Here is a 24,757-nt window from a genome sequence, read left to right as displayed (position 1 = left end):
TCCAAGTTTTATAGGCCCTTCCCGGCTTGGCCAGGGCAATAATTTAATTAATAAAAAATTATTTTTATTTAATTTTAATTTTAAAATACATTCAAAATATTAATTTTTCTAATATTTTAAATATTTTTAAAAAAAAATTTAAGCTTCTTGAATTCATTGAACTAAGTCACAAGCAAAGATTTTGAAAGGTCAATTGGACTTGATCAATTATAATTACCTTTAATTTAAGATTATAAGATCGATTGATTTGGATCAAATTTTGATAATAAAAAATTTTGAACCAACTCCACCATTGCTATCAAAAGAAAGTCCGGCTTTGTTTATTTTTTATTTTATTCTATGAATAAAATGCTTTAGTTAACTTCAATACAAGAATATTGTTTGTATTTTTGTAAGATAATTATCCATTACTTTGATATTAAAAACTTAAATATTATTATGTGAAGCCGACAAATTTTTTAATGCTGCAATCTAAATTGGTCTATTCATATTTTACATTTAACAATACGAATTAAATAATTATGATTTAAAATTTTGAGATTAATTTAATTAAGATACTCGTTTTTTTAAATATGATATATGATAAATTAAATTATTTTTTTATCTAAAGTTACAATCTTTTTGTATAAACAAAAATTATTGTTTACCTTGATTTTCAGATTTTGTTTCCTAAGATTAAATTAACTTACAATAAAAATATTTTTAAAATTTTAATATTAATGAATATCAAATTTCTTCAAGCATCAATATGGCTGAAAAAAAAATTGGTTGCTTGCTTGAAGGTTATGCTCATGATTATCATACTTGGGGGGACCATTGGTTGGAAATTTCATCATTTTATTTATTTTTTATTTATTTATAAAAACTGGAACCCGCCAATGTTAGTTTACTCATTTAATAACAAAATTTTGGAAAAAAAAACTATCAAATTCCTTGTTAACACAGTCAAGGCATTGAAAATGGAGCAGCAAAATTGAACTTATCCTTTTGTTCGATTTTTACCACAATTCCAAACAAATGCCACCCTGAAGGTCGGTCGGCTAGGTACTTCCCTTTCTTTTCACATTGCAATATTGTTCCATCTTTTCATCAATGCCATCTAGCAGTTACCGGAGCATCGATTCCCGGCGAGCAACTGAGGCCTTGTAGCAGTTATGGGATGTGTTCAGGGCAAGTCTACTTCAACCTACTCATCTTCTCGGGGACTAGAGAAGCTTAAACAAGAATATCGTTATGCTAAGAGAGGGAATGAAGTGGAGAAATTGCCAGGGAAGGGTAGTAATGCAATGTTGGTTAGATATGAAAGGGACAATAAAGATGTTGGCATGGTTAATGGGGCTAATGGAAATGGCGAAAAGGCGGTTGCTAGGGAAGTGGAGACAGTCATGAAGAATGGTGCTAATGGAAATGTTTCTAAAATAAATGTGCCAAGGAAGATTGGAGGTGACGAGCTTGTTAGTGGATGGCCTAAATGGCTTGTTGATAATATCCCTGGTGAGGTTTTGTCTGGTTTGGTTCCAAGGAGTGCTGATTCCTATGATAAGCTTGCCAAGGTAAGTATTAATGTTTTCCAGGACATTGATGATTGGATTGTTAGAGAATTGCGTATTGTTGTTGGGTTCTTTGGCAACCCGGTCAGACAAACTTCATGAAACTGGACACCTATTCGATCATTTTTGCAGGTGGGGCAAGGAACTTATAGCAATGTGTACAAAGCTCGAGACAAGGACACTGGAAAGATTGTTGCTTTGAAGAAGGTCCGTTTTAACACTTCAGAGCCTGAGAGTGTTAAATTTATGGCAAGAGAGATTATGATACTTCAAAAGCTAAACCATCCAAATGTTATCAGCCTTGAAGGACTAGCCACTTCAAGGATGCAGTACAGTCTTTATCTGGTTTTCGATCTCATGCAGTCAGACTTAACCAAAGTTATCTCCCGTCCAGGCGAGCGGCTCACTGAACCCCAGGTTGGAATCTCTCTAACTCTAACTGCTTTCTGAAGCTCCAAATTTCATCTGATGAACTCAGAATTGACAAGATTTTCATTTCATGAAAGTTTGGAATGTCTGAAACAGTATCGATCAGAAAGTATTGCAAGAAAAGATCAAAGAAAAAGTGGGGAGTAATATATATGAAAAATAATCAATAAGCATACATCAATTAGATTTTATTTATTGCTTATATAGCTTTGTTCTAGGAAATGAGTAATATCTTTAGATAGTCTATATATTTTTCAGATTGAGTGGATGAAATTTGTTGCTATAATATTAGTGTTTTCCATGCAGATCAAGTGTTACATGCAACAGCTGCTATCAGGTCTCCAGCACTGTCATGAAAGAGGAATCTTGCACCGAGACATTAAAGGTTCCAACCTGTTGATAGACAGGGATGGGGTGTTGAAAATTGCAGATTTTGGTCTTGCCAATACATTCAATCCCAAATCAAATCGCCCACTTACGAGCCGGGTTGTAACACTTTGGTACAGAGCTCCAGAGCTACTATTAGGTTCTACAGATTATGGTGTTGGGATTGATCTCTGGAGTGCAGGATGCCTGTTAGCTGAGATGTTTGTTGGAAGACCAATTATGCCTGGTAGGACAGAGGTAAACCTTCATTCACATCACTATTTGTACTTAGATTAAGGGAATGGTTTAAACACCAATGAAGGAATATAATATTATTGTTATGAATGAATGTGAGCAACCTAGAGAAAAAAAAAAAAAAAAGCACTTTTCATTCCTATATATTTATATTAGTACTTTGCAGCAATGCATTATCTCAAATGGAAATCAAAAAGTGCTTAGTAATAACAATGATTGATCACTAGACCTCTGGTCATAGTATATCATAGTTGCAACATCTAATGTCTTCTTAACACTTATGCACTTACTATCTTATAATTTATAAAGTGAAATAAAAGATAGAAAATGAAAAAAGATGGCCGTAAGAGAGGGCCAGAGGGTGCAACAACAGCTGAATGTATAAATTAACTGTCATGCATTTAATCCTCACTCATGTTTTTTGGGTTAGGGTAAAAATGTGATGATCTTATGGTCGACATGTTATTCAGTCTATTAAGCTTCTTGTGCATTCAGGTAGAGCAGCTTCATCGAATTTTTAAGCTTTGTGGTTCGCCCTCAGAGGACTACTGGAAAAAGATGAAGCTACCAGCAAGCTTTCGGCCTCCACAGCAGTACAAGCCTGGATATCTAGATGCATTTGGAGACTTCACATATTCATCATTTGGTCTCCTGACAATGCTTCTAGCTCTGGACCCATCATATCGTGGCACTGCAGCTTCTGCGCTTCAGAGTGAAGTAAGTTTAAAAAAAAAACACTTTCTACATAATTATTTCTTAATCTGGTATGATGCCTCTTAATCTTTTTGTCTGAACAATTCTCTGGTATACTGATTACTGAAAAAGGGCTTTAAGAGTTTACACATTTAAATGTTTTTGCTGCTGAGCTCAAAAACTCTCAGAAACCAAGGAAGCTTAGGACTTAGGAGGGTTATGAGCTGAAACAATTTGTACAAATTTTGCATGCTGCAGCTAAGAATAAAAATTATTTCTAAATGGACAGCTTGATTCTTGCTAACTCAGCTAAATTTAAAAAATTGTTTAGCATGGATACATTGGATGTATGACAAAATTCTTGCCCCATGCTATCCTCAAATATTAACTTATTTTGTGAAAGTTGAAGGTATGGCAAATTCTTCACCCTGAGTTCTAGCTCAATTACTTAATTTGGCATGGCAAATCATTTCCTGAACTGATTAATCAGCATGTTTGTCCAAGAAACGTTATTGCTTAATGAATTCATTATCGTTCATTCTTGCAAACAGCCTTAACTGAATTAATTATGAAAGATTGTATCCTAGAATAGTTATGAAGTTTTAAAATCGATTGTTGAAAATCGCTCTCTACTAGCTGCTTAGTTTCCATATTTTCACTTCATTCCTTTCCTTATTGGCTATCTTCTTCTTTGTCAGCACTTCCCTTTCTCTTCCTTTAGCAGCTATATTCTTCATCTTTCTTCCTCTTCATTTAATTGTTTAATTCAACCTTTCAGCCTTGCGCTCCTATGGTAGTTGTTAGTTTCATCTCTTCATCAGTTAATCCGATAACATGTATTAATTGTGTTTATTAAGGCTTGTATTTTCCCTGGAATTGGTGCACCTGGAGTCTTAACTTCTTGAGATTTGTCCATTTAGTGCCTAAAGAAGTAAATAGATTCATCTCCTTCTCATTTTTGTGAGCTTTTTAACTTTCAATGATCAGGAATCTAATTGAATGAAGACTCAAAAAGGGAATTTGTGCATTGTACTGGGACATACATAAAAACCAGAAAAAAATTGCAAAATTGTGTTGCTGAATATCCTGACCTGCTGCGTCATATTATCCTCTTTGTTTGCAGTTCTTTTCTTCAAGTCCATTGGCATGTGACCTGTCAGGTCTACCAGTAATGTATAAAGGGGAGGATGAACCATCTAAAACCAAAGATCGGAAGAAGTATGTCAGTTTTTAAATATGAGAATTTGATTTCAAAACATATTGACAAGTTTTATATTGTGATATTGATTTGCTGCTTATACTTTAATGGAGAGGAAAGCTTTTCAATTCAGACAAACATTTCATTGTACTGAATTCCTTGGAATTCTAACACACTAAGCAGGCATATTTTACTGATTGTGCGTTTTCATATTGAAGGCACAGAACTTCAAAAACAAAGCAATCTTATAGAAAGAACCATGAAGTTCATGAGGCAAAGGACCATATGACAGAACAAAAGAAAGATGACACTGATACTTCCAGGGGGGTAAAAAGTTGCTCTTTAATTTCTGTTCACTCCTTAAAATCGCATTTCAATTGGAATTGAATGCAACAACGATTCAATTCTATTTCATTTGCCAATGAAAAGTTTTCCCAAGGTTGAATTAATATACAAAACATCCAACTGTTTCTATCAAAATGCATTGCATACGTGGTTATGTTTTCATTCTAGCTGCCACTTACTGTTTCCATCAAAGATTCTATCAACATGGTATTGAGTCATCATACAAACTAACCTGTCGAGTTTTGGCAAAACTTAAATGAAATTCAGGCTGAAGGAACAACTTATTTGAGGTTAGATTTACCCTCACTGAATTACCTACTAAAGCAAAATACAGCTAAGAAACTATGAGCAATGTTACTGGAGGCAACTTAAGTAAGAAAAACTGCCTGCTTGTGAAAAGTATAATCTACTACTATAATTGATTTGCTCCTGTCTTGTAGAAGTCACAAAATTTTAGTTTCATCCTTCAAGAGAAGCTTCTGAAATTCCTTTCTGGTGCTTCTCTAGACAAATAGATACGAGGAAGAATTGATTGACACCACGAATTAAACTAAATTTACCCTTTTGTTTTGCTTTTTCTTCAACTGAGCAAACTAGATCCAATTGAGATTGTCATTTAGTTTGTAGTCTATTTGATAAAAAGAGAAAATAGTTGCCATGCATTTACTGCATCCATGAATGTCTTTCTTTTTATCTTACCAGGAGAAGCTGAAAGGACATGAAACATGTACTAGTGTAAGCAGCAGTTCTTATAGTGTGAAGACAATCAGGCATGGAGAGAGCCTATCTGCATCGCTTTCTCCTATTCTACGTTCCAATGCAAAAATAGCTCCAAGAACTGAGGCTCATCCTAATGCTACCCAGAACATTCAGAATTTCGCTCTTTTACACGCTTCCATAGCAGATATCATGAAAAACAAACTTGGCAACTCTCAACACCGCAGGTCTATCTCTACATTGGATTTGCGAACCCTTGATCTAGAGAAGATATCAAAACTTTACGGTGTGGATCAAGAGTAGGTGATGGGGTATGATCTCTCTATTGAGCTCAAAGTATTATGTAATATGAATCAGTAATATATTCAGCTTTATGCCTGAATTTTTCCTTTATGATTTGTGTTATAAATAAATAAACACTGTTGACTTATTGTTTAGTCATATAATACAAGTTATTGCAACAAACCATTTACTTAGAACATTTAATGCATTTAAACCCAATAAGAAATATTAGCTGTTAGTTTATTGTATTCGAATTGTCTAGTTGCCGATTTATGACAATCCTCAATAGGCTTTCTGTCCATGAGTCAAACAAACTTTTTTTTTTTTAATTGCGGATGTGAATAAAGCAAACTTGCGGAAGAAATTCAATTCAGGGAATTGAGATTATTATCTATTGCAGGGTATGCAAACTTGAAACAGAACAAGTTTTATAAAACAAATTACTGAAGAGTGTTGGCTTCAACATACATAGGTACTCAGATCAAACAAAGGAAGAATGCAAATGCACAGACTGGCAGTGAGTGCCAAGATTAATTACATTGGTTTGGAGTGAGGCTGACTTGCTGCTACAAGTTACACGACTAAACCATCTTTTCATATTTTACAACAAGAAGATGGCATAACGAGGAGAAATGGGAGTGCAGCTAGCTCAGGCTGATGCAGACGGACATAAGAAAATATACATTAATTCCATTTCAGAGTGAAAATTCAGAAGTCATAGAAGTCGCCAGTGAACTTGGTCTTAATCCACTTGAAGCTATTGCGCAAAGATGATTTGAGTTTACCTTCGGTAGTATACATATTATAAGAGGCCACCCTCTTTCTTCTCTTGAGCTCTGGATTGCCACAAGTGTCTAACACATCAGCCTTGCTGCCGGAAATAGGACCATTGAAACTGTATGATTTGGTCCGGTCCTCCAAGCTCCGCCGAACCTCCAAGTACCCTGAAAACGATTTGCTCTTCTCCATGGTGAATTCAGATATCTATATATGAGGAAGTTAGGTCAAGCCTTCTCCTCCATCTTATATAGTTATATATATAGCAACTAATAAGTAATGTATTATCAAGCAGAAATATCCAAGGTGCACGTTAGTGCGGTCTGCATGGGCATTGGTGTGGCATAAACAATAGAATCATCCAGATTCTTTTGCGGGGTGGTTGATTTGATTGGATGGAAAAATATAACCTATAAAATCATGGATTATTTAAATGTTTTTAGAAGATATTTCAAATCTTAAAATGAGGAAGATTAAAATTATAAAATTAAAAAATATACATTAGTACTTTTTTTTTTTTGTAGCTGCCCTAATATGAAGTGAAGTTTTATTTGAACATGTGTAATTCTAGCATTGATCCTGTGGATAAATATTAAACATGAAATTTGCACCCAAAAAAAAATTGTGAATCTGTTTTCAAATTTCCTATATGCTTATTATTGTAATAGGATGGAGAGAGTATCAAGTGGAAAAAACTGTTAAACAAAGATAAGATAGGCCCGGCCACCACTAACTTCTTGGAGAGTGGTGGGGAGTGGAGACTAAGAACTAGACAATTTTTTTTTTTTTTTTTTTTGCAACAAAGAATTGGTGGGATTTGGTAAGTGGCACATTCCCACCATAACCATAACCATCACTTGTGGGCGGCGGGGCCAAACTACGTCCAAAACTCCAAATTTAAATTAATATACCATGAAATAATTGCTACTTGCCCCCCACCCTTTTAAAGAGTATTCCAGCAAGGATTCCTCAACTAGCATTATTTCAACAATTTTGCGATTAGTATTTAGCAAAGATGTGACATAACACATTTTTCTCCCTCTAAATGCCACTCAAGCAAAAGGGAAGAAAGAGAGAAAGAAAGAAGAATGAAGCAAGCATGCTTGTCTATTTTTGCCTATAAGAAAATATACACTGAGTCTGAGAAGTTTACTATTATTACTGTCTGAAGAAATCGGCACCATCCTCAACATCATCAGTTTTGATACTTCCGCTCTGAGCCATGAGTATTCTATACACTCTCTTCGAACAAACCTCGCCTAACCTTCTGTCATTACCTAGTAATCCTTCTATCACCAAGTCCTTGAGCAGAAATTCCTTTTCATGCACCTGCCATTACAATACAAAAGTAAAACAAGACTTGACTAATGGTCCTGAAATTGGAGAAAGGAAATAAAGAGAGAGGATTGAAGATAAAGAAATGGAACTTGTCTACCATCCTTTCATTTGGTTGAGGGACAGGAATGAAGGGAACAAGTTTAATAGAACAGTAGAAATTAGTAAATGTTCTTTTTCTTAAATAGGATGAATTTCTGATTCCATTGACATTTCATGCAAGGGTTTTCCAGGATTTGTAAGTAAGGTTGAAATCCCCTCCATTATCCTCTGCTTTCTAGTTCACTTATCATTACCATTCACATTTGTGGGACCCCAATCATTTGTTCTAGAACCTACATATTTGAATGGTAAAGATGAACAAATTGGAAAGCAATGGATGTGAGTTGAACCCTTGAAGAAATGCCATTAATCCTCACAATTCTTCCCCAAGATAAATACATTCTTCACAGCATGATTTTGAAAGAAAAGCTAATTCGGCCAAATCCCTCACATATCCACGCTTTCAACCAGTGAAAAATGTAAGTTTATTTCTGTTTAGAATTTCCCCTTCCACCCTCCTCTTCCCTTCCACTTCTTGATGGTACATAAAAGAGAGTAAGTTAAAGCATTAATTCTCCCATCAGATTAATTACGCCCTTGATATAGCTCACTCTAAAATATTCCATATATAGCAAATCTTAGGCCCTCACAAACCATATATGCAACCAAAGGTGCAGAAGTAAACTATCATGAAACTCAGAGAGGTTAACACCAAAATCTTCCATGCTACGGTCAGTTGCACCATCTTAAAGAACAGTAAGCAGATTAGCTTCCAAGAACAAAAGCTACTCAAAATTGAATGAGATGTTGTCCAATCATAATGTAACATCAAAGGGAAAAGCTTTATATACCGGCGCAAATTGCAAATACAAAGGTGGCTATTTTGCTTGGACTTACTGATTTAGTAGGGTCCATGTAAACACGCAAAAGAGATTTCATGGTAGGGTACTTTCTCAATATGGCAAGAGCAAATCGTGGCTGGACCTTTGGGATAGCTAGCAAAGCTTTTAACCTGGATGTGAAAAGTAAAATCAGCAAAAAAAATGCAATGCCCAAAGAGAAAGAAGTAATTGCAGTCAATGAAGGTTTAAAGAAGATTATAATTGAAGAAAAATACAGTGAACTATGAAGAAAAACATTAACTACTTTAAACAATTTGTAGCATCTGATGTTTTCTCAACTAAATAATAAGCCGGAGTCATATTTTGATTCTGAACAATTAAGGCATCACATCACCAAAATGTAAACAAGATAAAAATCAAATTAGTACAAAACCTTTGTCACCTCCATTAAAAATGTATAAAGTTATATTACTCTCTAAAACCAAATTTTCTTTTCTCCAGGATGGACAGTTAAGGACGTAAATAGAAACAAATCAAGCACACAAGCGCTTGAGATTTTACTCACCACAGGTTCCCTTTTATTAAATTCTTGTCAAAAAAGTCCTTAGAAATAAGGGCTCCATTAGCACTTACAGAGAGTCTTGTTAACTTCTTTCTGCAAGTAAATAAATAAAGTATATTCAGATTATTGCTCAGTGAAGGTATTGAAAATATTTGAACAGACTAGGACACGAACATATATATAGAGCTTGCCAATTATAGAAAAGAGGCCACTGAACTTCTTGCAAAGCAAGCAAAGAATGTAGATATAATTCTGAAAAGTTAGAGGGTATGAGAAATGTAATTATTAATTACTAAACTCTCGTAAAATAATTTTAGAACTAGTTCCAACCACCTAAGAATGGTGAGAAATTCTTCCTTCAGTTTCCAAAATGAACTCAAATTTACAAAAAAACACTGGCCACATGAGTTGCTTGCAAGAAAATATACCCTTAAGTAACCAGTATGTGTCCAAACATCCTCGTGATTCGAAGCGTGTGACATGTTAATAATTGGATATGGTAAACAGCAACCAAAAGTGATGACATAATTAAAGTTTTGCTGCAATTGAAAAGTTATAAATGAGATTAACCTTGACTTGCCATACCAATTAAGTTCTTATTCTGCACTAATACAAATAAAACTACAATTATCCTTCCTTCTAACAAGATAGTTGTCTCATTGATGCAATTTTATCACCAAATGATGTATTCTCCTGTATATAGAGGGGTACAAATTAGGAACTCATATCATGGATATAAAAATGCTGGCTAGGTATTGGATGTTGGTTTAAATATTCCACTATTAAAATAATAATTGTAAGCATTTTCGGCACAAAAGCTGTAAGCTAATCATATGGCCAATATGACTCAGACAGACCAATACATCTGACCTGCTTCAAGATAGAATGATATGAATATTGAGATGGTATAAGATTTTCTTTTGAAAATGATGTAGGCCATTACATTACAACATTGATAAGTATGCCCATATAAATACAGCATTAGACTTAGAGGATTGGATGGCCAATAGTAGATTCCACACAACCAAAATTTTAGATTTTTAGTGAATGATAGTTGTGAGTTACCCTACTGAAAGTGATAGAAACTAGTACAACTGCTTGATTAATACAATTTAAGGTAATCACCAGGCATGGCACATGTCAATTACCGGACAACCAGTACATATTATGGATTTCAGGAATTACTTTACAAAGAGAAAGACAATCACTATTTATTCACAACCTATAACAAGAGCATGGTAAGGCAAAAAAAAATCATGTAATGGATCATCCAAAGTTTTTTAAGTCCCCTGCTCAATGAGGCCGAAACCCCCATTAGGTGACCACAATACTATTACTTTTCTCTATGCTATAAGTGAACTTGAATGATTTACATTGAAATTCATTTTAAAATCTCGAGTGGTACCTAAATTGACAAGAGGCCAGACTGCACGTGAAACCAACAATGTGTTCAGCCACTTCAGCTTCATCTGCACATTGCCTAGAGTGTATCCTAGTATAATAAGTGGTCAGTTTTGCTAGCACCTATAAGATAAATTTTCAGACACAAAATGAGATACAATATGATGTTAAAAAAATAGAGAAGCTCAAACAACAAGATTATTAGTTGTGATTCAATGCATATGCAATTAGAAGTTTGACCTCTTCAACCGGTGGACGTCTCCAACCACTATCATTTGCAGGGTTCTTGTATTGTTCATTTTCCCTAAAACATTGCCAAGATTATTTGATTTTATCACAAGGTTGCACCATCATGAAGTAAATAGCCAACAAAACCAGTGAATCACTTCATTATCGAATATAAGGAGCAAAAGATAACACAAAGATGCTGAAACATGTATGGAAGTACCACTTCCCTATGATTGTTGGTATAAACTGGGAAAACTATTTTTTTATATGATATAAATAATGAAAAGAAAGTTCAAAAGGATAATCACATATGCATTGATAAAAGAAAAGTTACAGGAGTATTTAAATTTGAAATTTTCGATAAAGTTTATGAACATTTCCTAGGTCTATATGGTTTCATCCAATCTAGAATTTTAAGGCATTTTCTCTAGCAACAAAAATATTTATCAGGAGAGCATAAATGATATCATGCAATTATTCACAACCTCATCTTTAAGGCAAAAGAAAATACTGCCTTCCTTCAAAGAAATGGTACAACTTTGCAAGTAATATTATCAAAATAGGGGAAGGGAAAAAGGGAAGATAAAATACAAATGGGAAATGGCTAACAACAAGAACCATAAAACAATACAATAGCCTTGTAGCATGAGAACCACAGCTAAAAGGCACAAAGAAATCATCAAACATACAAGAGAGAGGAAGTACAGAACCTTCTAAAACATAAAGGGTTGAACATCTATATGAAGGTCAAGTTCAGCAACTCTCACCTTTTATTAATGTATGCCATTAGTTTATTTGTCAGATAGCAGACTGTATAAGATGGGTATTTACTTCGGACCCTAGAAACGTGATCGAGGAGTGTGTCATTAGTTACTAGATCACAAAACTCTGCAGCCTCATATACAACTAATACATATTGAACCTCTAGTCCTTCGGGAGAAAGCTGCAAAAGGAAACACAGATGATCTATGTCAAGATACAGTTAGCAAGGTTATGTGCCAAGAATTGAACAATGTCCAACTGAAAGGTAGAAAAAGTAAAACTTCCAACTTGGAAATTCAGTCTATTTAGAGAGTCGGTTGTAGAGGAACTATTTTTGCCTGAAATTATCAGTCACAGAAATAGCAATATATTTTTGCACCTTAGCAGTACTAACCTACTATTGAGTCACATTTTACAGTCCAGGTTCAGCCATGAAAGGTCTAGGTGAGCTTAATGTGTCTAAAGTTATAAAAGGTAAGCCTAGACAGGATGGCTAGGTGATAAAGACTACACAAAAACTAAAACCTCATGCTACTAAACAGTTAGCACCACCATATCAAACTATTAACAAAAACTTTGAAGTAAATAAATGGGGAAAAGAAAAGAAGCAGAACTAATTTAAAAGCACAATGTGACTTAGGCCATGGATGGTTAATGCAATATGATATGTTCCGCATAAGATAAGAAATCAACTCTAACCCACAAGGGTGAAGATGAATCAAAATCTGACCATATAGAATTATGAGTTCACTTAATCTGAGCCACTGGCATAAAATTTCAAATTTGCATAATGGCCAGAGATTTGGATGAAGGATATTAAAGGCATACATATGAGAGTAAACTACAACGAGAAAGACTGTTTAGGATATCAGAATTTGCAAAACTTCATCCAACCTATTACCTGTGAAATGTGTTCGGGAACTGTCATGGTCCATACAATTGATTTTTCAATTGGATTTGATGTTATGCGATACGTAAGGCCTTTATCAGCAAACCTTGAAATTAAATGTCCTACATAACGAAGCTAGAGAACTTCTCAGCATATAACCAGATCAGAAAAGTAAAGGCATAAGTCAAATACTAGCATGAAAAATCCAAAACATCAACTATGCCCTTACCACCTATTGATCCCAGTTCAACCACCTTAGTGTCAATTTCAGCTACAATAGATTTTAGTGCAAACTTTCCTTTTTCCCATTTCTGCCTTTCTTTCTGCAATTTTTTTAATTCTGCAGCTTCAGCTTTCAGAGCTGCTTTTTGCAACTTCTCTTGCTGCATGATAGGTTTTAATCAGTTACTTATGAACACAAAACCAAAAAGAAGCTAAAACCCTTTTTTAGAACATTAAAAAAGTACTAACCTCTTTCTTTAGCTTCTTTTCTTCCAACATATGAATTCGCTCCTCCTTTGTCATCTTCTTTTTTACAGCTGCTCCATGAGTATTACTTTTCTTATCAGAATTGGCTTTCGTTTTTCTTTTCTGATTTTGTGCATTATCCATCTGCTCCATGCTACAATTTTCTTTGTCTAGATTATCATTTACCTGATCCAACATCATCAAAGTATCTGTTTAGTACAGCAGTTGTCAATTCCTAAAACCCTAAATCTCCCTAAAGTCCTGCAAAATCTTGTTGAACTTATAAAATTTAAATAGATGAGCAAGTGTCTTCAAGTTAGGTCTGTGTGTGAGCATGTGTGCACAAGAGAGAGAGAGAGAGAGAGGGTTGTTCATAATCTCTTTTCAAAGCGTAGTTCTGATGTGATTTTTTTAAAATAAAGTAAGATATAGGTTCAACTTTATTAAGTGCATAAAACATATATCAATTTCTGTATTCCATTTTGCTATGGTTTGACAATTTAGAAATAGCAAGATCGCAACACTTTTGGCTATTTCAGAAGCTGAATGATGCACCATTTTATAATCATACCTCAAGAGGAAGTAGCAGATCAACATCATCTGGCCTATAAATTGGCTGAGTAGAACTTTCCTTGCACATTTGGATTAGATTAGGGCTCCCTGAAAAACAAACTTCCTGTAACTTCCATTAACATAAAAGAAAATAGATTCCAAACTACAGTATATGCTTCCTTTTGCATTTTCAAAATCACAGCAAGGTTTCAAGAATCAGACGATCACATAAAATATATATGAAAAAAAATATCAACAAACCTAGATGAGATTCATAATCAACAAATCTAGAAGGCCATTCTAACTCCTGGGACTCATCAATGTCAGAACCCTTCAATCCCTTCTCCTGTTCATCGTCCCCTCTAGAACCGCTTTCAGACTCATTATCAGATTCCAAACATATCAATCTGTTTATTCCTGTTAGGAAAATGATAAGCAAAAAGGCAAGCGGTGGAGACCCATTAGCGTTTATTTTTAAACAACAAAGGACTGAACAAAATCAAATAGAAAATCAGATTATCACTCAAAACAAGCCAAAATTACCAAAATTATATAATTTTCATTTCAAATTAAAATTAAAATGAATAATAAAACCCAAACTACAGCCCTAACATTAAACCGAACTTCAACGAAAAACAAATGGAAGTAAAGGGGAAAGGAACAGACCAGAGAGCTTGCGATCTTCAAGTTGAGGATCCAAAACCCTAACGGAAGGGCCAGCATTGGAGACCCTGACGACCGAAGGCTCGGACATCGGAGTCTCGGCCACGATAGAAGGAGTGGAACAGGAGGTGAAGGCGGGGCCCAACGAGGTTTTTTCAGGGGTAGGGTCATCGTCGAGGACCAGAACTGGAGGGAAAAGACGGTCCGGTTCCATTCTAAGCTTCTTTGAGATGGATGGCAGTGGGGTATTTGGGTCTTCTTCATCGGATAGGATGATTGGATCCGACATTGAAGCTACTGTACGCTGCTAATTGGACTGATTTGGGGAAGTTTTGTAGTTTGCTTGGCTTCGAATAAGCGCGGGATCCTTGAAGGGAAAGTTGTGTTTGGTAATGGGAATTAAGTTATTTCTGGGCTGGTTTAGATAGAACTTAGGGCTTCCACAAAAGGCTCAGAGCCCAAATTTTAGTAGTAATCTATCCGTCCTGGATTTTGGGCCAAAATTTTTGTTTGGATAAAAGGCATTTAAAAAAAAAAAAATAGAGTGAAAGAAAAAAGTTTTGATTGTATAAAAAAACATTAGCATATTGAAATCTTTAAAATTTTAAAATCTAAGCTACTTGAATAAGAAAATATAATAATTTTATTTTTTATGTAAAAAATTTATAATATATAAAAATAAATAATTTTATTTCCTTCATCTTAAAATTTAACTCATAATTTCAATACAGAATCTTTAAGTTCTAATTGCAAAATGTCCTTTGGGGATATATTTACTTATATAGTAATTTTTTGAGATAGTAAAATCTAAATAATAAAAATAGGTAAAAATAATAATAACAAACAGCCAAATGAAATTATCAAGTTATTGAGGTTGTAAAATCCACAATTTCCATTTTGAATCATTTTTAATTAATTTTTGGATACAAAATCAGTTGCAATTTTAATTTAATTTGAATATTTTTAATGAAAAGTTTATCACAAGCTTTTAGTTCGTTGCCTATTAAAAAAAAATTAATAATGAACGTGTAAAAAGCTAAAATAATGTATCGTAAACGTTAAAATTAAAAAAATTCTCTGAAACAGAAAATTTTATTTATTAGTAATAAAAAAAGTTGAGTAAATTAGTTTAATAAATTAATATTTTGCAATATAAAATTCTCAAGAAATATTAATTAATTGAATAATTTTCAATTGAAGAAATTGATGAACGAGTTGTTGGATGGAGTGTCAAATGTCACGTGAAAGAAAGGGAAAGCGAGAACCCATTTCCTGCCTTTGGTTGCTTCTTTGCTGCATGGTACTCGGTACTTGCCTTTGTCCACCGCCCAACCCTATGTATATCCAACACATTCACGTGAGTTGTGCCCTTATATTTTTTCTTTGTCTTCAATATTATTACACCTTTCATAAGGAAGGATTAACTAGTTTATTATGCCTAAAATTTCTTACTATTAATCCAATGAAAGTCCAATGTAATACAAATTATTAAAAAAATCCAATATTAAATATTTTTTGCATCTAATTAATAAATACGTAATCCATCACATAATTATGATCATTATGATTAAGTTTGGGCAACAAAATTTTGATCTAAAAATCATTTTAAAAAAAAAAGAAGAACCCTTTGCATTGACAATGAAAGCGTGAGGGACGCCGGGTTGGTGCACGTGATGGACCATGCGTTCCTACAGCTTCGGCTCATGCCAGACCACAACATAAATGGAACAATCACCTGTTCTAAAGGATCCTTTCAAGTCATTTTATGTGATTTTTCTGTCTATTCATGCCTGCCATGGCATGCCAGCCCCTCATGGCTGGACATGACGAGTTTCGATTCCATACGCGTCATGAGTTGAGAAATAGAGGTGACGGTGGCCCTAGCTAGGGTCGGGATCGAGAATGAATTTGGTTAAGGATTAAGACATGGTCACAATCCTCCCATCCACTTACATCTCGAGGTTGTCATGGTTTTGGGCACAAGGTAGCCCCAATCACATTTATATTGTCTCCCTTGACATACCAACCCTTTTGATTTGAAGCATTGCTTGTTTAATCACTGCCTGGACCATTATCCGTAGAGCTTTTAAATCGCCACTGTTTTTGATCACTTGGGTGCACCAAGAAATACAAAATTTGTGTTGTTTTTTTCCTTTCAAGTCAACCATGGGGGAAAGCTATCTAAGATCTTATCATTATTTTGTAATAGTAATTCTACTTCTGATTCCTTACTTTTTCATTATTACATGATTGAAAGTTTAATAATGTTTTCATTTCGTATCAAATATATAACAAATCACATACATTGCACATAGACCTTAGCTGACTAACCCATTTTTATCTTTTGATATTGGATTATTATCGAGTAAAGATTCTCATAATTGTAATCGTATAATAACTAAGTTTTTTTTTTTAATTTTATTTGTAGAGTTTAAAATTTTTACTAGGCCATGCAAATGTAAGTGAAGCCAGCCTTCACCATGTATGAATGATAGAAGTCTGATTAAATTAGTTTTTTTTTTTCATTATTTTCAATGATTTATACTTCCTTTTAATAATGCAATGAGTTGCTGGCTGTTATTGATCAGTGTGTCATCAACAGGGAAATAAAATTAAGAAACATGTTATACTAGGAAAAGTTAAAAATATCATGCCACAAAGATCTGTATTTGGATTTAATGGTTAAAATTGGTAGGTTTCTTGCAGCATTCAAGGGACCCCCAAGTTGTAGGAGAAATTGCAGAGCAATATTTTCAAAGTTTTTGGTGCTGCAGGATGGTGGCTGGGTTCACCCTGAGCTGGCTAAATTGGCCTTGTTAGACACCAGACATGTGGGCTCAAAAAGATAGGGCTTAAACAGTACAGACCAGAGCCATCACTTCCATTTTGCAAATCATTGATCATTCCACTAATGATGTTTGAAATAAAAAACCATTAACTTTGAATTTTCAAGCAGCTTCCAAGAAATTGGAGGGGTTCTACTAATACCTTATCAGGATCCACTTCATCAAAATCCAAAAGAATTTATGCAACCACAACCTCAGGAAGATCTGCACAAAAATTTAGTTGCAAAAGAAAATGAACAGAATCAAACATAATCTTTGTTTCATTGCAACAACAAAGCCTGAAAATTGCCTGTATTACTCTGCCTTAAAATGTCTCTATCTCAAGGCCTTGATTAGCCGAATAAATCATGTTTAATGTATGTTCATTTTGAGGACAAGGAGGACCACTTCAGCTGATAATTTTGATCTCCCTTCACGTGATTTTTTGTACATGAAATTGTCGATCATCCAATCTGAAAATGATTGCAGCCCCACCTGGTGTTGGATTTTCTCCCACCATGAATTAATGAATTGTTTTCTCGTATGATTAATTAGCAAAAATCACGATCTAATCACTAAACAGTTCGACTGTGATTAAAAAACAGGACATTCACTTGCCGCAGCAATGCATATATTTTTCTCCAAAGGGTCATCTTACCTTGTTACATTTGTGCATGATTCATGAACATTGGCAGTTGCCATATTTATGTCTTGTTACAAATTCTGCTGGCCCTTCGGCAATGCAGGGCCATTACTGTTGCACTGTGGTATATAGGAAAATCAGGTCCACAAATCCGTCCTGCTAGAAGCTGTTCCCCGCTCCCTGTTTCTTGATACAAGTTGAGTAAGCAAAATAGAGAAGATGAGACCAACTAAACAAAGAAAAATAGAGCAAAATTTTATATGAAAGATGAATATTTGAGGTTGTTATTTCTATCTGAAGTTCTTAAATTGTCAAGCTCTATCTCATCATAAACCTGTTAATTCACTTTCTTTTCAATGTTAATTTGTTCAAGATTAATTGGAGAATGGTTTTTTATCAACCCAACAAGGGTAAAACAGGGGAATTTTCCTTATGATCCCTCCCTCTTGGAATAATCTAAAATGATAATTATTGCAAGGCCCCTTGGAATTTTATTAGGCTTAATACCCAAATTATCCCTTAAACTCACTTTAAGATGCAAACTAGTTTTGACTTTTTATTGCATGAAATTAAGATTATAGACTTTTATTTTATTATAATTATACTCATTAAATCTTAAAATTAGATAAATAACATCCAATTTATAGAAATTTTAAAATAGCATTCTCTTAAATATTTGTTATTTAACTCATCTAAATGAATCTAAGTAAGCATTTTTTACATTTTTTACAACTTAAATGATCCATTTAAAAAATCAAACAAAAAATTTGAGTAGTTTATATCATCAAGGTTCTAATTACAATAAAATAAAAGTTTATAACTTTAATTTAATGCAATAAAAGATTAAGGGTTTGTTTGCATTTTAAAATAAAGTTTAAGGGCTTATTTGGGTATTAGACCATTTTATTATTACTTCTCCCCTGGGCTTTCGACTATGAGGATACATTTACCAACTTAACCATAACAGTCCAAAAGACACCTTCAGTAGTACTTCTAATGGTTAACTGGAGCTTTCTTTTCTGAGCCTCATGGCAATATGTTCATGCCAAAGACAGCAGGAAACATTGATGTTGACTCTGAAAGACCACATTACTCAAGTAGAGTTTCTACAAAATTTGATGTCATTTTCGATTAATACACCACTTGTCGATCCATGTATGAGATAGCCAGTACTAATTTGCTTCTATATAAGTGAAGGCAAACTTGAACATGTTGCTCACAGCAAAGAGATTGAAATAAACCATAAGAAAAAAAAAAGGAAAGAAAAAATACTAAGATGGCTAGGGTTCTTTGCAAGCGTCTTCTTGTTGTTGCTATTTTCCTCTTTTTCTTCATCTCCACAACGGCTAGAGGTAAATTTTGAATTCCCATTTGAATTGTATATCTTTAATAAGTTCAGTATTAATTTCATATGCAGGAGTCATTGTCTTAACTTTTTGTTTTTGTTTTTCAGCAAGAAATATGCCAGTGGCTAAGGAAACTCAGAAAGTCCATGATGATCGGGTGCATATAACAGCAACAGAAGATCATGGAGCGCCTAATATTAATGTTGATGAGTTAGTATCTATGGACTACACTCCAGCAACCAGGAAGCCTCCAATCCATAACTAATTAGCAAAATTTTGTAAAACAAGTTCTAGCTAGTTTAGTTCTTGTTTCCTTTTTCTTAACTTTATAAATTTGAGTGTACACATTTATGCATAGTAAGAAGGATAAAACGATGAAAAAAATTATTTACAAATATGACCAGAATCGTAGACATTCACATACCTCTAGGGTTTATGCAATTTTTTTTTTTTTTGTAAATAAGTCATGCAAGTTTTCAATATATAGTAGCTATAGAGATGCCTTGGATTGTATCAGGATCTTTTAGTAATGGAGACATAAAAACCTACCTGTTTCAATCATTAAACTGAAAATCAATCTACCAGGCTATGCTTCCCCACCTGAAATATATTGGTGCAATAGCAGGACAAGGGACAAAATTGACAGAAACCTTCTGCATGAAACATATATATCAAGCAGCAAATAACAAAAGACAGCCCAAGTTTTCATAAATTCTGCTGCATAAAATTGTATGATCAGTTTTGGATCAGGTTTATTGATGATCATGATACCAATTTGGAAATTAAACCCTCGAAAGTTCACAAAAAAAAAAAAAAAAAAAAAACCCTTGTCTTGTATAAAATTTAGAGAAATAAAGGTAAACCGAACTCGTCAGAATTATGATTAGAGATCACAGTACACAACAAATGCCTATTGCAATAAAGAAAAATTAGTTACAAACAAACCTTGCTTGCACTGCCATGGAAAGTTCAATGCACTGTTACGATATGGTCTTTTCCAGCCAGAAAGTAGGAAATTTTTCATGCTTTAAAATATCAATTTAATTTAAATATACTATTAATCATATTCTAACTGTTGCCACGCGACAAGGAAAAATAATATAGCATTTGATTGATATGAAATGTAGAATATGAGCCCTGCTGCTTCAATGGTTAATGATGAAAGTTCATTTGAGAAAAGTATATATGTATAATAATCTCTTTGCAGTCCTTTTTCCTCACTTGACTCTAAATGGTTTCGGTTTAGATGAAGTAAGCCAAAGTTTTGATGATTGTTTTCAACATAATATAGCTTCCTAGACCGACTAGTTTTTCCCCAAACTGACAATAATTAAGCCTATGTTTGGGGACTTCGAGGGAAACCGAAGGAAATGGAGGGAGAGACAAAGGACAGGGAAATGAGAAGGGGTGATTCTGGTTATTTAGATCACTTTAAAAAGAACAGGAGAGGAAAAGAGCGTCAAATTAAGAAACTTTTGGCTTGACTCTCATCCCTTATTTCTTTCCTAAATCCCACATTTTTTCCTTCCAAATAAGGGTAACAATAAAAAAAAAAGCCTATGATTAAGAGATATGATCCAATTTAATTAAGTTATATAGGTGTATGGTGTTGAGAAAATCCTAGAAATTTGAGTTTGTTATGCGTTTGATGTGCTCCTGGTTAGAAATGGAGGGCTAGCAACAGCAAGACATGATGGAGGCCATCTACATAAAAAGAACCAACAAAAGCCACTAGCCACAATCTTTTCAACAAGACATAAATGTTATACACAATAATTAACACATGAAAAGATACATATATACAAAAAGTGGAAAATTTCAACGAAGTTTCAGTGCATCAATCAACGCCATATAATTAGTAATATGTTGGTTTGATGATGCAAAATTAATGGTGATGCCAACAGTAAACGAAGCAGAAAGATCGGCATCTGCATTTTCTGGTTTGTTAAGGTCAAAATCTGGCAGGACCGTCAGTGGTGATGCTTAGCCAAAGACACACACAAGATAGAGAGAGTTACAGGCACCGGAGTTTGGAAGAGACCCTACGGATCAATGCAAGTTAGTATGATAATATATATTGTGTAGGAAAACATAGAAAGATATAGAAAGTATAGAAACAAATGGACGAGACAGCATTGGTAAAATGGCAGGCGGGGATAAGAAAAGGAAATGGATGTTTCTTTGTTGGCTGCGGCTGGTGTTTTCATGTGTCATAAAAGAACTCTTCAATGGAAGTCGTTGGGAGCCAAGTATATGAAGTGGAACTGTATGTTTTACCTTTAATTTTCAGAGTAAAAGTCTTTCAAATTGCCTCTAATTGCGGAATCGGGGAGGGTAGTTATTTTGATCTGTAATACTTCAAAATTGTTCATCTAATTTATGCAAAAAGAATTAACCAGTTTTTTGCAGAAATCCCCAGCCTCATGAACCCACATCAATTTTCCCTCTTTGTTTATTTTGCATCTTTCTAAGATTATGAAAAATTGTTGGAATTATCCTTAGAAAATGAAACAAAGCGGAAATGTCAACTAGAAATCATTTATTTATCCGAAGTTAAGGAAAATGTTATGCCATTGTGTTTACTTGAAAATAGATCTGTATACGGCAGGCTACCCAGGCTAGATTTGGGCTGTACTCTAAACATGAGTTTTAGAATTAGAAATCAGGCTCGAAATTTTATTTTATTAAATTTTTTAAATTTAATTTTAATAAATATTTTAAAATTTTAAGTTTCTAAATACGATGAATCTTTTGAAAGATCAATTCAGAATAACTCATGGATAGATCTATTCATGAAGCATGAGTAAATATATAATATATCAAAATTAAAGGATATAAAACACAGGAAGCAAATAATAAAAGAACGTGCTTAATTGAAATTTTAAAAAAATTAAAATCTAATAACAACAAAATTTAGGTTTCTGTTTTAAAAAAAATTCAGAAAAAATTATAATAATACGATCAATTTAACCAGCCCAATTAGTTGTCCATTGAAAAGCCCAATTAGTGGCAGAAATTGGGGAATAATTGGGGCATTAGGGTTCAGGGTTTTTATGTTTTACAGGCGAAGCTTGAAGACTCCGGCAACGAGCTTTTGCTGATTAGCAGAGAAAAAAAATGAGAGGATTACAGCTCCCGTTAAACCAAACGCAAAGAGTAAGACTTCAAAGAGCATTCGAAAAGCTTCATTCTCTCTCGTCTAAGGCCAATTCCGACGCTTCTGTTACCGTCGCCGATGCTATTCCTGTCAACTACGAAGACGCTTTTCTCAAGTACCCCTAAACCCCCCAAATTCGACTAACTAATTGATTTTTTCGTTGTATTTGATATTTTAAAAATTTTTTGAAGGGGACATGGAACAATGGACCTCAACGGCGAATTGGTGGCAACTGTCTGTGGCGTGGTGGAGGGCGTCAACAAACTGGTCTATGTACGCGCCTTACGCGCTAGGTACAAGCCAGAGGTTGGGGATATTGTAGTGGGGCGTGTAGTGGAGGTAAGACCTATAAACTTCTTTTTTTTTTGGAAACAAACCTAATTGATTATACTATTTTTGTAATTTTGTTTTTTTGGATTTTCAGGTTGCTCAAAAGCGGTGGAGATTGGAAATTAATTTCAGCCAAGACGCAGTTTTAATGCTTTCTTCGATGAACATGCCTGATGGTATTCAGGTAACTTGTATATCCCTTGTAGCATTACCATTAGATTGTGTTCAGCAGAAAATTATTGAGCATATATATACTGAAATTCCATTGAGGTAGGATGATTAATTGGGGGTTTAGCTGTCCCTCTATATCCTTAGACTAGCAAAACCTTTTAGTTGAGCTTCCATTGTTGGTTTGATGCTTCAGAATGTTCATTGATGTAAAACCATGTCGGAAGTTGTTCATAGGGTTTGAACTGAATAACAGTTATAAGTTCATCATTGCTTGTTTATTTTGATTAGTTCAAACTAACTCGCGGATTTATAATGAGTATGTTTCAGCGTGGTTATAATGGGGGAAATGTATGCCAGCTGCATTTTGATGCCGCAGAGTCGCTAATCTCTGAGTTGTCTATCTGTTTTTGCGTTTGCTGCTTACAAATTTTCCTACTTTAAGTTTCGCTCTATTGATTTCAGAGGCGGCGAACTGCTTTGGATGAACTCAACATGCGTAGTATTTTTGAAGAGAATGATGTTGTCTGTGTAAGTCCAGTGGAGCACTGATTTATTTATTGTTTTATACTATTCATAGATCAACATGCTATATAAGAAGAAATAGAAGAAAATAATAAACATTTCAGTGTTAGAAATAACATTCTTTTTTCTCAGGCTGAGGTTCCTAATTTCCAGCATGATGGCAGCTTACAACTGCAGGCAAGAAGTCAGAAATATGGAAAGGTATCTAGTTAGAAAGTTTTTGTTTATTCCTTCTGCTTTGGCATAGCTTATTGTTTACAATCTCTGTTTATCTCTAACATAAGCAATATGGGACAGAAGAATGAGACTATATACCAAGTTTTGTGTTAATGGGTGATGAAAAAAATAATTACTTAATCAGAATAAAAAGGAGGGAATTATGCTTTAGCTGTTCTCTGTTTGTGTCATTTCTTTCTGTCTCTACACTTTGCCAAGTCAGAACTTTCCTAGAATAGGAAGTTATATCTCAGCAAGAAAAATCTTTATGTTGCAATGTACACTGACAAGGTACATTCTTTGCATTTTGTTACCTTGCCTAAATTTTATTGCTTTAGTTCTCTTTGCATGTCCATACAATGCTGTTGCTGACTGAATTGATGTGTATACAGCTTGAGAAGGGCCAGTTACTCATAATTGATCCTTACCTGGTGAAGAAAAGCAAACTGCATTTCCATTACCTTGAACAGTTTGGCGTTGACTTGATACTTGGACGAAATGGATTCATATGGGTTGGCGAACATGTTGAAGCCAGAGACAGTGTGTTAGTGAATCAACCTAGTAGTTCTGAACAATCCACAGTTCCTGAAGAAAAAAACCAAGCTTATACCCCTCTAGAGATGAGGCAGAACATATGCAGAATTGCAAATGCTGTCCGTGTATTGTCTACTTTAGGTTTCAATGTAGATGCAGATTTGATCATGGAGACAGTTGAGTTGAGCAGCGCTGTAAATATTGATATACATGACATGCTTGGATCAGAATTTCATGTTCTGGTTGCAGAAAAGGAAGCTGTACATAGAAGCTTGATGACAAAGAGGATAAGATAATCCGGGATTCATCTGTAAACCAAGTGTGAGCTCTCTTTCACGAAACATTACTAAATGTTATAAATATCATTGCTTTTCCTCATACTGGTGCATTTTACTCAAACAAATAACTTTCCTCTATTCCTTGAAAGTAAATTAGTTTTTCCTCTATTCATTAAGGCTAAGTTTTTGTATGATTAAACAAACTGATTAAATCAACATCTCAGAGGGATTGCTAAAACACGTACTAATCAACCATTTCAAATTTGAATTAAGGTACAATTAAGGCCTTGATCTAGAGGCATGACAAAAACACCTAGTTTACATAAACTGCACGTACAAATAAATTGGAAAACACCAAAGTTTTGCTTATAGCATGGAC

General features: G+C 34.3%; 5 protein-coding genes across 12 annotated transcripts; 4 read left to right on the top strand and 1 right to left on the bottom strand.

Moving 5' to 3' along the window:
- The first annotated feature begins 877 nt into the window (after window positions 1-877).
- On the top strand, window positions 878-4,769 carry LOC111292516 (putative serine/threonine-protein kinase At1g54610). The gene is made up of 5 exons (XM_089767259.1): window positions 878-1,553; window positions 1,683-1,967; window positions 2,286-2,603; window positions 3,096-3,317; window positions 4,417-4,769. Exons 1-5 carry the CDS (start codon window positions 1,155-1,157, stop codon window positions 4,525-4,527), a joined length of 1,335 nt encoding a protein of 444 aa, XP_089623385.1. The 5' UTR covers window positions 878-1,154; the 3' UTR covers window positions 4,528-4,769.
- A 528-nt stretch (window positions 4,770-5,297) lies between these two features.
- LOC111291726 (uncharacterized) lies at window positions 5,298-6,001 on the top strand. The gene has a single exon (XM_022883657.2). It carries the CDS (start codon window positions 5,515-5,517, stop codon window positions 5,854-5,856), a length of 342 nt encoding a protein of 113 aa, XP_022739392.1. The 5' UTR covers window positions 5,298-5,514; the 3' UTR covers window positions 5,857-6,001.
- A 242-nt stretch (window positions 6,002-6,243) lies between these two features.
- EME1B (essential meiotic endonuclease 1B) lies at window positions 6,244-14,823 on the bottom strand. 8 transcript variants are annotated; one of them, XM_089766353.1, is made up of 13 exons: window positions 14,360-14,823; window positions 13,955-14,110; window positions 13,713-13,801; window positions 13,145-13,327; window positions 12,903-13,056; window positions 12,686-12,795; window positions 11,790-11,965; window positions 11,035-11,098; window positions 10,799-10,917; window positions 9,397-9,486; window positions 8,887-9,001; window positions 7,766-7,941; window positions 6,244-6,779 (listed from the first exon to the last, which is right to left on the bottom strand). In XM_089766353.1, exons 1-12 carry the CDS (start codon window positions 14,643-14,645, stop codon window positions 7,771-7,773), a joined length of 1,713 nt encoding a protein of 570 aa, XP_089622479.1. In that variant the 5' UTR covers window positions 14,646-14,823; the 3' UTR covers window positions 6,244-6,779; window positions 7,766-7,770. The 8 variants fall into 8 exon arrangements, 7 of the variants coding, with proteins under 7 accessions (XP_089622479.1, XP_089622478.1, XP_089622480.1 ...); XM_089766352.1 differs by having other exon boundaries at window positions 6,681-6,819; XM_089766354.1 differs by lacking the exon at window positions 9,397-9,486 and having other exon boundaries at window positions 6,681-6,819; window positions 14,360-14,729.
- A 4,219-nt stretch (window positions 14,824-19,042) lies between these two features.
- Window positions 19,043-19,743, top strand: LOC111293053 (uncharacterized). Its single transcript, XM_022885763.2, has 2 exons — window positions 19,043-19,176; window positions 19,278-19,743. Exons 1-2 carry the CDS (start codon window positions 19,101-19,103, stop codon window positions 19,433-19,435), a joined length of 234 nt encoding a protein of 77 aa, XP_022741498.1. The 5' UTR covers window positions 19,043-19,100; the 3' UTR covers window positions 19,436-19,743.
- Window positions 19,744-22,151: 2,408 nt separating this feature from the next.
- Window positions 22,152-24,478, top strand: LOC111292480 (exosome complex component RRP4 homolog). The gene is made up of 6 exons (XM_022884889.2): window positions 22,152-22,442; window positions 22,519-22,666; window positions 22,752-22,841; window positions 23,291-23,356; window positions 23,483-23,551; window positions 23,959-24,478. The coding sequence occupies exons 1-6, from the start codon at window positions 22,288-22,290 to the stop codon at window positions 24,394-24,396; spliced, it is 966 nt and encodes a 321-aa protein (XP_022740624.2). The 5' UTR covers window positions 22,152-22,287; the 3' UTR covers window positions 24,397-24,478.
- The last annotated feature ends 279 nt before the right edge of the window (window positions 24,479-24,757 follow it).

The sequence above is a fragment of the Durio zibethinus genome, chromosome 10 (genome assembly GCF_047325235.1).
Source record: "Durio zibethinus cultivar Kanyao isolate XHJ-2024 chromosome 10, ASM4732523v1, whole genome shotgun sequence".
NCBI lineage: Eukaryota > Viridiplantae > Streptophyta > Magnoliopsida > Malvales > Malvaceae > Durio > Durio zibethinus.
The sequence above is the reverse complement of the archived record's forward strand: the minus strand, read 5'-3'. Positions and strand labels throughout refer to the sequence as shown.

Coding starts and splice junctions, on each gene's coding strand:
- LOC111292516 (XM_089767259.1), top strand. CDS start 1,155: ATGGGATGTGTTCAGGGCAAGTCTACTTCAACCTACTCATCTTCTCGG. Junction 1,554..1,682: donor CCTATGATAAGCTTGCCAAG/GTAAGTATTAAT, acceptor TCATTTTTGCAG/GTGGGGCAAGGAACTTATAG. Junction 2,604..3,095: donor TTATGCCTGGTAGGACAGAG/GTAAACCTTCAT, acceptor TTGTGCATTCAG/GTAGAGCAGCTTCATCGAAT.
- LOC111291726 (XM_022883657.2), top strand. CDS start 5,515: ATGTCTTTCTTTTTATCTTACCAGGAGAAGCTGAAAGGACATGAAACA.
- EME1B (XM_089766353.1), bottom strand. CDS start 14,645: ATGTCGGATCCAATCATCCTATCCGATGAAGAAGACCCAAATACCCCA. Junction 11,966..12,685: donor TTCCCGAACACATTTCACAG/GTAATAGGTTGG, acceptor TTCCTTTTGCAG/CTTTCTCCCGAAGGACTAGA. Junction 10,918..11,034: donor GACGTCCACCGGTTGAAGAG/GTCAAACTTCTA, acceptor TTTATCTTATAG/GTGCTAGCAAAACTGACCAC.
- LOC111293053 (XM_022885763.2), top strand. CDS start 19,101: ATGGCTAGGGTTCTTTGCAAGCGTCTTCTTGTTGTTGCTATTTTCCTC. Junction 19,177..19,277: donor CATCTCCACAACGGCTAGAG/GTAAATTTTGAA, acceptor TTTGTTTTTCAG/CAAGAAATATGCCAGTGGCT.
- LOC111292480 (XM_022884889.2), top strand. CDS start 22,288: ATGAGAGGATTACAGCTCCCGTTAAACCAAACGCAAAGAGTAAGACTT. Junction 22,667..22,751: donor TAGTGGGGCGTGTAGTGGAG/GTAAGACCTATA, acceptor TTGGATTTTCAG/GTTGCTCAAAAGCGGTGGAG. Junction 23,357..23,482: donor AAGAGAATGATGTTGTCTGT/GTAAGTCCAGTG, acceptor CTTTTTTCTCAG/GCTGAGGTTCCTAATTTCCA.